This window comes from Crocodylus porosus, unplaced genomic scaffold (assembly GCF_001723895.1).
Source record: "Crocodylus porosus isolate Cpor-Errol unplaced genomic scaffold, CroPor_comp1, whole genome shotgun sequence".
NCBI classification, from domain to species: Eukaryota; Metazoa; Chordata; order Crocodylia; family Crocodylidae; genus Crocodylus; species Crocodylus porosus.
In genome coordinates this window covers 202,056,735-202,068,113 of record NW_017728906.1, presented here as the reverse complement: position 1 = coordinate 202,068,113, position 11,379 = coordinate 202,056,735, and the positions used below count along the sequence as shown (strand labels likewise).

Below are 11,379 nucleotides of genomic sequence, written 5' to 3'. Positions count from 1 at the left end.
GTGTACGCTGGGGATCCCTAACCCTGGCTGTGGGAGCGTGGCTGAGTGGAATTGGGAGGTAAGACTGCCCTGTTGTGAGCTAGCAGCCACCACCCAACGGATGATTCAAGCCATCATTCAGGCTGCGGGCTCCACCAGTCCTTGGCCCTCCAACAATGTCCTAAACAAGCAAGGGCAACACTGGACCCCTGCTGAACCAGATGGGGCAGCTGACAACTGATGCCCAGGAAAAAGCCAACTTGCTAAATGGGTACTTCGCATCGGTTTTCCATCAGCCCCATGGGACGGCGCTGCCCACTATGGGATAGGGAGGCCCAGGCGAGGGAGATCCCCTGCCCTCCATCAAAGCTGACCTGATGAAGGATCACCTCGACAGGCTGGACACCTTCAAGTCAGCCGGCCCTGATGGGCTACACCCCAGTGTACTCAGGGACCTGGCGAGCATCATAGCGCAGCCCCTGGCACAGGTCTTCAAGAGCTCCTGGTGCTCTGGTGAAGTGCCCGGTGATTGGAAGAGGCCAGCGTGGTGCTGATCTTCAAGAAAGGGAGGAAAGTAGATCCGGGGAACTACAGGCCCATCAGCCTGACCTCTATCCTGGGGAAAGTCTTGGAAAAGATTATCAAGGAGGCCACCCTTAACAGACTAGCTGAAGGCAATATCCTGAGGGATAGCCAGCACGGGTTTGTTGTGGGTAGGTCTTGCTTGACCAACTTCATTTCCTTTTATGACCAGGTGACCTATCACCTGGACAAAGAGGAAGAGATCCACGTCATATACCTCGACTTTAAAAAAGCCTTTGATCTGGTATCCCACAATCACCTCTTGGCTAAACTGGCCAACTGTGGCCTTGATGTCACCACAATCCGCTGGCTGGGGAACTGGCTCCACGGCAGGACACACAGGGTGGTGGTCGATGGGAGCCAATCACCGTGGTGCAGTGTGACCAGTGGGGTCCCACAGGGCTCTGTCCTAGGGCCTTTACTGTATAACATCTTCATCAATGATGCGGACGCTGGTGTCAGAAGCGGACTAGCCAAGTTCACCGACGACACCAAACTCTGGGGTAAAGCATCCACACCTGAGGACAGGCAGGTGATCCAGGTGGATCTGGACAGACTCACGAAATGGGCAGATGAAAGCCTGATGGCATTCAACACCGAAAAATGCAAGGTTCTCCACCTTGGGACGAAAAACCTGCACCATGCTTATACGCTGGCTAGCACTACAGATGAAAGGGACTTCAGGGTCATGGTTGACCACAAGATGGGCCTTCAGTGTGATGCTGCGGCTAGTAAAGTGAGCAAAATGCTGGCTTGCATCCATAGATGCTTCTCGAGCAAATCCCGGGCTGTCATTCTCCCCTTGTACTCGGCCTTGGTGAGGCCGCAGCTGGAGTACTGCATCCAGTTTTGGGCTCCACAATTCAGAAAGGATATGGAGAAGCATGAGATGGTGCAGAGAAGAGCCATGCGCATGATCAGAGGTCAGGAAAACAGACCTTACGACGACAGGCTGAGAGCCACGGGACTCTTGAGCCTGGAAAAGCGCAGGCTCAGGGGTGATCTGGTGGCCACCTGTAAGCTTATCAGGGGTGACCACCAAGATCTGTGGGAACATCTGTTCTCCAGAGCACCCCAAGGGATGACGAGGTCGAACGGTCACAAACTCCACCACGACCGATTCAGGCTGGACATAAGGAAGAACTCCTTCATTGTCTGGGCCCCCAAGGTCTGGAACAGGCTGCCGCCAGAGGCAGTTCAAGCATTCACTTTTTGAACACCTTCAAACACATTTGGATGCTTATCTTGCTGGGATCCTATGATCCCTGCTGCCTTCCTGCCCCAGGGGCGGGGGGCTGGACTCAATGATCCTCTGAGGTCCCGTCCAGCCCAAATGTCTATGAAATCTATAAACAGGCACCCATGCATGCCAACTGGGTGTCTCTGTCTCCCCAGGGCTGGACTGAGACCCACTATCATCCCCAGCTCTGACTAATCAGGTCCAAATTTGAAACAGCAACCTCATTTCATTGATCCTAATAAAGAGGCATAAAAGAAGGCTAAAGGTAAGATTAGTAGTTATAATTAAACTGTGTTAAGGGCACTTAAAAGGTGAAGGATCTCATCCTCATTAACAAGTGCTAAGTGCCTTCTAGGCCAGCGGTTCTCAACCTTTTTTGTACCAGGACCCATTTTTAAACATTCATAGTCAGTCCCAATCCAATGCCCCCCGCTCCCAGGTCTCAACCCCGCAGTGTGTATGTGGGGCGGGGCGGGGGGGATGGACCCAAGTAGTCCCTTGCAGGCTGGAACTCTGCCATCCTGCAAGGGAAAAGCCAGCATTTCCCACATTTTTCTCCTTTAAAGGGGAATCCATTTTTAAGTTAGTTGATCCATTATTAACGTTTGTTCACAGCCCTTTAACATATTCTTGAGACCCAATTTTGGGTTGCAACCCATGGGTTGAGAAACGCTGCTCTAGGCATCTTAAAGGTACCCCATTTGAAGTGAGGATCTTCTTTGAGCTCATGGCTAACCATCTTGACTTAGCCTAACTTCTAATTGTTCAGGGGAGATCAAATGATGGATTCACAGTCCTCCAGTATCCCAGAAAGCACCATTCCCAGGTGGACTAGCTGTCTTCCTGGACTCCCATGCTCCCCTCTCCCCAACACAGCCTGGACGGTGGAGCGGCAGCTGGGAGCTGCCAGGCTGTGTGGGCCAAACAGGGGCTGGAGGCAGGAGTGAAGCTGCACACACAGCACAACACAACATACACTCACACAGCAAAGTACAACCCACACAGAGCATGCTCACACAACACAGCACAACGCATATAACACAACACCCTCACACAGCACAGCAAAACAATACATATAGCACACCTACACACAGCATAACACACCTAACACAACATCACACACGCACACATGCTCACATGGCAAAACCCCCGCACACAGATCAACACACCACACACACAGAGCAGAGCATGCTCACACAGCACTTTGGCTGTGCTTACTCATTACAATTAGCACTTGACAACTTTAAGGTATGCTGGGTTGTTGTTAAAGTGACCAGGTGCTGGGAGCAGGGGCACATTCAGGGTTAAAACCCTCCGTAAGGAGCTGCTGCCAGAGGCCTGGTATTAGCTCGGGGTGCAGGTCTGCTCCCTGCCTGCCCTGATCATTGACGCTCTGCAGCAACACCCCCCCACGCCTGTACAGGGCATGCATGTATGTACAGAGCACAGCATGCACACACGCACACACACACACGGAGATCCCAGGCTCCCTTCCCATCCCCTGGCTCCCATCCACCAGCTCTTTAGCAGTAACGCCCCTCCCTCCTGCACACATAAGTATGCACAGAGCACAGCATGCACACACATGCACACAAGTGCATGTGCGCACACGCACACACACACAGAGCCATCAGTCACCCCACTCCCACCATATCTCCCCTTCCATCCCCTGGCTCTCTAGCAGCAACATGCCCCCCCCCCCCGCATGCACACACATGCACACACACAGAGTCACCTCCCCCCACCATATCTCCCCTCCCATTCCCTGGCTCTCTAGCAGCAACACTCCCTCCCCCTCCCCGCCACACAAATGCACAGAGCACAGCATGCACACGCACACACATACGACCTCAGTCATCCCCCCTCACCATATCTCCCCTCCTATCCCCTGGTTCCCATCCCCTGGCTCTCTAGCAGCAACACCCCCCACCTGCACACACACATATGCACAGAGCACAGCATGTACACACACGCACACAGCCCTCGGTCCCCCCTCCCACCATGCTCCCCCCTCCCATCCCCTGATCTACCTTTGGCTGCCACTGAGCAGCACAGCCAGGACACCTGGGACAGCAGGGGGAGAGGGGCTGCCCCGACTGCACAGAGCTGCCTGGCGCCCAGGAGCACACAGGGAAGTCCCCCGCCCCTTGCTGCTGGGCAGCAGCCAGAGGCCCACTGTGCAAACACCCCCGCCGCACCGCTACCCCCATCCTTTGCCCATAGACGGGGTCACACAGCGCTTCCCCACCTCCCAGGGCTGCTGTAGGAATAAATGCTTTGATGCTGCAGGGCAGAAGGCAAGGAGTTCAGGAGCTCTTAGGATGCTCCCTTTTACTGGGCTGCCTGTGGCTGGGACAAAGTTGGACAAGCTTTGGACAGCAAGGCATTCTCCCTCGGGTGCAAAGCGATGATGCTGCAATGGCAGAGGCCATTTGAATACCTGGGATGAACAGAGTGAAGGGGCTCCGAGTCGGTCACCGAGGCACTACTACGGCAATGCAAGTACCACGAGCTTTTCCTGTGAGACCTACCCACCCTGCATCCTCAAGAATACCTCAGCAGCATCAAGCAGGGCACTCATCTTCTCTCCGCCTCTCCAGGCTTGGGTTTCCCTGCCTCGCGGGGTGGCTTGCATTCATAACAAGCACTGGCTTGCCCAGGGCTGAGCTCCTCCGCGAGCCACCAGAAGAGGTCCAGCTGGCAGCTGTGCATGTGCACCCCCCTGTTGAAGCTCAGGTCCCCGAGCTTCACTTGGGTGCCGGGCTCCTCCTCGCTTGGTTCTCTCGTGCAAACGCACGGAGAAAAGCAAGACGTTTCCTTGGAGGGACAAAAACTCACACACAAGGAAAGGAACCTTACTGCTAAAAGCACCTGCTGGGGTGCAGGACAGAGGAAGGACACAGCAGTCCAAAGAGAGGCACCAGGATTTCACAGGGGCACGGCCCTTTCTGGACACCAGCGCAGGCATCAGAGAAGGGACTGGCTGAGTAATACCGTCACACTAGGACCCTACAGGATCATCCCTGGCCATATGTGCTCCCGGGCTCTGTCCCGCTCTGCTGCAGATGACCCAAGCAATGCCACGACAGTGCCCACGGGTCCCATCTATCGACCTTGCTGTGCCGGGGCCCAGCTCTGAAGCTGCCTTAGGCAGGAAAGCCCAGGCCTTAGGGTATCCCCCTGGAAGGGGCCATGCATCATACCACAAGTGCTTCTGCTGTCGGGTTTACAGACAGGAGCAAGGACCTCGATAAACCACCCTTTGACAAAGGATGACAGGGAGCAAAAGCAGCCGAAGACGCCAGAAACAAGCACGTGGCTGAATGCAGCTGGGCTGCATCCATCTGACATGGCTCAGAGAGTTAAAGAACAAATAGAGGGGGATGCCACCCCCAGCACCAGCTGGCAGGGACACACAGGTCCTCGGCAGGACAGACACCCACTTCCACCCAAAAGCCAGAGCTGCGAGAAGTGTTTCCGTCCCACCACGTAGGGTTTCAGGCTGACGAATGGCACCCAGGACCCAGCCCCAGAGCGTCCGGTTCCCCACACCACGTTGCATTGCAACCCCGGTGAGCTGGGAGTCTCCACGCCCACGCTGCGCTCGGCCTCGGCCCTGGGAGGGTCCGTGTCCCTGGTGATGCGGACGCCCATTCGGAAGGGGCTGGGCTGAGACATCTCAGCGCCTTTCCCATGAGCTGCTGCAAAGCCAAAAATGCTGGTGAACAGCTCTCCTGCTCCACTGACCTGTGCTGGCTTCAGACTGCGAGGTGAGGAGCCCCGTCTCCTGTTCCCGATGCCCTGAGCCATCTACAGCCCATCTCACTGGGACGCTGGAAAATCACAGCCGGCGAACAGCAATCATACGCCCCGCTCGCAGCTCTGAAGCAGGCCGACTCCCAGGCAGCTCTTACTCCGAATAGAGTCCCCATTGATAGGCGCGGGACTTCTGCAAAGAGCTTAGACTCAAGCTCTAAAAATGCCTAATCAGGGCAGGGCGGGTAAAGTCCAGTTAGCCTCCTGCCTCTCCCCCCCCCTTGCTAAAAAAAGCAGGAAACCATATCCCGGTCTTGGAGATGCCAATCTTTTCATGCAAACAACTCTCTTCTTGTTTTCTTTGGAGAATACCAGAGGACCAGGGAACATGTGTGCACAAATAGAAAGCCCTCTGCCCTGCCGAAGAAACATTAACCAGCGACGCTGCTGATCCTGAGAAGGGCAGGAAAGGAGAAGCCGGGATGAAGGCTTTCCAAGGGGCCCAGGGCTCACCGATTTGAAAGCCAGAAGCCATTCATTCACTCAGCCTGACATCCCCTGGTGACAACCCTGCTCCCGCTGCCCTATGCTCAGCACAGTCGCTTGAGCTCCACCAAAGCCTCTCTTCCAGGCAAGACCCTGATCACCTAATGAACCGTCTATTTGGAGGGGGAAGCCAGAATATAACGCAATCCGGGTGCCTAACATCAATGGCAGGCACGCAGTCAAATGGCCTAGGTTGTTCGAAACCAGCTCATTTTCAGCACGTTGATTAGAGAGAAGGGGACCAGCCTGTGTCAGTCCATCGTCCTCTTCTTTCCACCATTCACACCCGGGATAAGAGGAAACAATATCAACAGCCCAGGGCAGGTTCTTCAAGCCACTTGCTTCACTTTGAGCCACCTACATTGTGTAAACTAAACCTCTAGACAAAGACATGAGTCGGGCAATTGCACAGAATCACAGAAAATGAGGGTGGAAGGGACCTCGGGGGGGTCACATCTAGTCCAACCCCCTGCTCAAAGCAGGACCAGCCCCAACTGCATCATCCCAGCCAAGGCTTTGTCTACCCGGGTCTTCAAAACCTCCAAGGATGGAGAGTCCCCCACCTCTCTGGGTAGCCTATTCCAGTGCTTCTCCACCCTCCTCATGAGATATTTCTTCCTAATATCTAACCTCATCGTCCCTTGCTGCAACGGGAGCCCATTGCTCCTTGTCCTGTCATCTGCCCCCACTGAGAACAGCCCAGCTCCATCCTCTTTGCAGCCCCCCTGCAGGGAGGTGAAGGCTGCTATTCAGTCCCCCCTCGGTCTTCTCTTCTGCAGACCAAGTAAGCCCTGTTCCCTCGGCCTCTCCTTACACCGTGTGCCCCAGCCCCACAACCATTTTTGTCACCCTCCGCTGGACTTCCTCTAATTTGTCCACATGCTTTCTGTAGTGGGGGGCCAACACTGGACACAGGACTCCAGATGGGACCTCAGTGCTGAATCGAAGGGAAGAATCACATCCCTCGATCTGCTGGCAACGCGCCTACTGATGCAGCCCAGGATGCCCTTAGCTTTTTGGCAACAAGGGCACGCTGCTGGTGCATTTAATCTGCACACAGGGATGCCAGGGCTTCAGGTGTATTTATTCCATATACAACTAGCACAGCACGTCCATCACCCCCTGCCTCGCAACCCCAGGCCTTCTGGAGGGGCTGATGTATTCACCTCCACGGGATGCTTGCCTCCAAACCTTTCCTGCCCCGGACCAGGCCGAGCCAGGCCACACCATGTCATGCCAAGCCACAGCTTTCTACACTTGCTAGCACGGATAACCACGTGGTATCCAGATGATCCACTCCTCTTCAAGGGCCACATGCCCCGCAGGAACCTGATTTTCCAGAGCATGCTGAGCGAGTACGTGTTCAACGCGGGTCCCCACCTTTTCAAAATTTACTGGCCACATGCATTAGCAGAAAGACAGAGGGACACAAATCAGGTGTCTTGGAGGATGCTTGGGATTAGTGGGATTTCAGGTGGGTCCTGTGAGACTTGCCCCGGGTCACCATCCCCACCGTGAGTTTAGCACCATTCAGAAATGGACTAGACATTCCTACAGGGAACAAGGATACCCGGAGTTGTAACAGCGAGGATTAGAAATATATAAACACGAGCTTTGGAAGAGCGATGAATGCTCGGGCTTCAGCCTTGAACTACTGCGGGTCAGTAGAGCGCTTCCTGCGTGGGCACATTATACCGAAACCAGAGCCTTTTTTTCACCTTTCCCCAAAGGAACGGGTCCCAGTTAGTGCTGGAGGCAGGATACTGGGCTAGGTGGAGCACAGCTGTACAGCAATTTCCACATTCCTAAAAGAATAAAAAAATATAAAAAATTCCCCACTTCTCCAAAATATCTCCTGATTGCCCCTGCACTCCTCCGGGCATTGAAGCAATTGCAGCCAGGGCTGCCAGGAGCTCGCAAGAAGCATAAGTTACCGAAATATTTCTACACAGATAGCGATTTTCTCTCTCTCTCACTTATTGGACAGTTCGCAGTTCCCAAAGACCAAAAAGCAAACACACTATTTATAGCGAGAGATCATTTACTGTAGCTGTTCCCTTTGAAATTCGTCACCCATCTTTACCATGGCAACCAGAAGAGTCCAAGAAATGGCCCCGCTGGGACCAAACCTCTGAGTTTTAGAGAAGTCAGCCTGCGGGGGGGAGACTGCGAGGCACGGGGGGAGGAAACGGCTGATTTTCTTTTTTGGATGGACCCATCGGCACAGCCCTAGGAAACGCCACAGGCAAAAAAAATTGCAGCCTAACAGTTGCAACGCAGCACGTCCAGGCAAGCGATCGGCTTGACGTTTCCAGCATCAGCTTGCAAAAAAATGGTAGGAGAATGGAGACCGGCCTGACCCCCCCATGTCCTCTCCGTGCCAGGGTCCTGAGGGCTGGTTCAGAGCTTGGTAAAAAACAGACACAGGTTGTGAGAAAAGACACACACCCTTGGGTGAGAGGCAGGGAACAGGTCTCCTTGCAGAGGCAGGTGAAGGGGAGAAAAAAGGACCCCGCAGACCAAACCCTGGCTCCAGTGACGGGGACCTCCCATCACCACCCCGCAACAGGCACCGTCCAGCCCCAACCAGGGACTGAATTTGTTATAAGCCACAGCAGCTTGGGCTAGATGGCTATGGTCTGTCGCCCACCTCGACTGGACCAGACCTCTTCTCGCACCAGACCCGGGAGCTACGGGAACCCACTCGCAGCCACGTGGTACAAGAGTGCCGACCCCAGGAGTTCAAAAATCATACGTCCTTCCTCCCCATCCTTCCATAACCACATGGTTGGCCTGCAAATAGTGAGATTTTTTTTTATGTGAAGAGATTATATTGTAGTCTGCTGGGCTATCAGCCACCTGGCCAACCTCCGAGTGTGTCCACCACAGCCTCACTCCCCTCGCCTGGGTCATGGGGCTCCTTTCTTCCCTTTCGCAGGCCGGGTGTTGTAAGGAGGGTGCAGAGAAGAGGGAGCAAGGATGCCCTGGACCAAGGGGGTCTCCCTGCCGGCTCCACCCTAGGCCGCTGGTATGAAAACGGGGTCAGCTTGAGAGGAAGAGGAGAGTGAGCTTCACAGAGATGCCCTGATTGAGGCAGCCCCCAGCACGGGTGCCAGTGCGTGGCACACAAAGGCATTTTGCTCGGCTCGTGCTCCTCCGGGCGGACGGCGGGGAAGGGGCTGGGGCACAATAAGAACCGGGCTCCCCGCGGCTCCCCCGCCACCCGCCCCAGCACACCAACATCTTACAAGTCAAAGCTGTGGGTATTTCTGCCCCAAAACGATGCCAACCCCTGCAACCAGAGGGTTGACTGAGGCTTCGCACATCACTGCGGGCCGCATCCACATCACACAGCGCAAGGCAACACTGACCGTGGGGGAGAGGAATCCGTGGAGCCTTCCAGTATCATGTAAGCACGGCTGCATTATTATTCTTTGTCTTAAGCCCATGGTGCTAGATCAGGGGTAGGCAATTATTTTGGCCACTTTAACGAGTCCGGGTGAGCTGTTGAGGGCTGCACACATCAAACGAACGGCGAAGTTATTTTAACAAATGATAAACAAAAAACAAATCGTGCACTAAAACTCAAACATCTAATACCATGTATTTTAAATTTGTTTCCAAAAATAATTTTTGGCCTTATTTATGTGTTTTTAATAGTGTAGCTAGAGGCAATTGCATAAGAGCTCAAAATAAAGTCTTACTTTTTTATACTGCGCGTGGGGGCGGGGGGCGATGCATGCATGCTAGGGCCCGGGAGCCGGCCGGGGGTGGAGGGCGGGAGTGCAGCAGAGCTCGCCCAGGCAGTGCGGTGCAGGTGTGGTCCACCCCCACAAACAGCCCGCGGCGCAGGCCTAACCCCACTCGCTCCCTCCCAGGGCAGTCCCCAGCCCCGGTGCACAGCTTCCCGGTGGGGCTGCCCCCAGTACCAGCCGCCCAGGTAGTGCTCAGCTCCCCCTGCCCCTGCTGTGCCACTCCAGACAGCAGGTAGCAAGGGAAGGGCAGCAGCCCTGGCGATGCAGAGGGAGTGCCACACATCCAGCCAGACAGGAGGGAAGCTGCTGGGTGGCTCCCGCCCCAGCGCTGCTTATGGTGCTGGGTAGGCAGAGGTGGAGGAAGGGACCCACAGCCCCTGGGCGGCTGCAGCCACACCAGCAGCAGCCCCGCGTCCTGACCAGAGCCAAGACCGTGGGCAGGCATGGGCACGAGTGTGTCACGGGCTGCCCCAGGCAAGAGCAGGAGGGACTCGGCCACACGTGGAGCACCATGGGGACAATCAATTGGCAGGCACCCACCTGCAGGCTGGATCCAATCCGTTGGCGAGCCAGATCTGGTCCACAGGCTGTATTTTGCCCAACCCTGTGTGAGATGCTGCACAAACCTGTAAGGAGAGACAGCCCCTGCCCCACTGTCTAAAGAGCCTAGGGTCTAAATAGACAAGGCAGCCAGTGGGCAGAACAGCTGCCTGTGGAAGTGAGGAGACCTGGCTAAGGTTATATGGGCAGTCAGTGTCAGTGCAAGGAACAGAGCCCAAGTCTCCTCCCTCCCAGTGCACACTGGTTCCCAGCACCTCAGGTATCCTTAACTCAGAAAATGCATCCATGACACCCGGAGGGGAGCAGGGCCTGCCTCCTAGCTCATGCAGACTGTTAGGCACACAGCAGGGCTCAATCTGGGTGCCGGCACAGCACCTCCAGCCCGTGGGTCTTCCAGTGCATCTGAAAATTTGACAGTGGAGGAGCACTGGCAGCATTAATTGCTGCTCCCCAGCTGCCAAAGTTTCAGAGCTGCGGGGAGCCCTGCAGGCCCTGTCCACGAGTCCACGCTGGCATGCAACGGGGCTGGTAAACAGGGTCACTTCATGGATGGATCTGGTGCATGGGGTCAGGCTGGATCTAGCACACGGAGCTGGGCTGATGATCTGGATTGCACCCATTGACTGACCCCACGCTGCATCCAGTCTGTGGACTGACCTTGAGCCACTCAGCCCGTGGGACCATAAGGCTAAGCACCACTGTATCAGCATCTTACAAAGACTCAGCAATCCCGGATCGTGGGCTGCTGCTGCGGGGTAGCAAAGGCCAGCAACAAGTAGCTCAGGCAGCCTGGCCCAGTCCCAGCCAGTTTTACGTCTGACTACGCCAAAAACTTCAATTCTTAGTGCTAAGTTCAATTCGTAGTGCCCGAAGGCTGGAAGAAGGCCAATGTGGTGCCTATCTTCAAGAAAGGGAGGAGAGTGGATCCGGCTAACTACAGGCCCATTAGCCTGACTTCTA

At 55.2% G+C, this 11,379-nt stretch overlaps 1 protein-coding gene across 1 annotated transcript in view; it reads right to left on the bottom strand.

Moving 5' to 3' along the window:
* The window catches only part of ARHGEF17 (Rho guanine nucleotide exchange factor 17), a 139,831-nt gene extending 133,614 nt beyond the window's left edge, over positions 1-6,217 (bottom strand). Inside the window, exon 1 of the mRNA XM_019530529.1 lies at positions 5,549-6,217. Within this exon, the coding sequence (XP_019386074.1) occupies positions 5,549-5,611 (63 nt within the window). The 5' untranslated portion in view covers positions 5,612-6,217. The remainder of the gene's footprint in view (positions 1-5,548) is intronic.
* Positions 6,218-11,379: the final 5,162 nt, after the last annotated feature.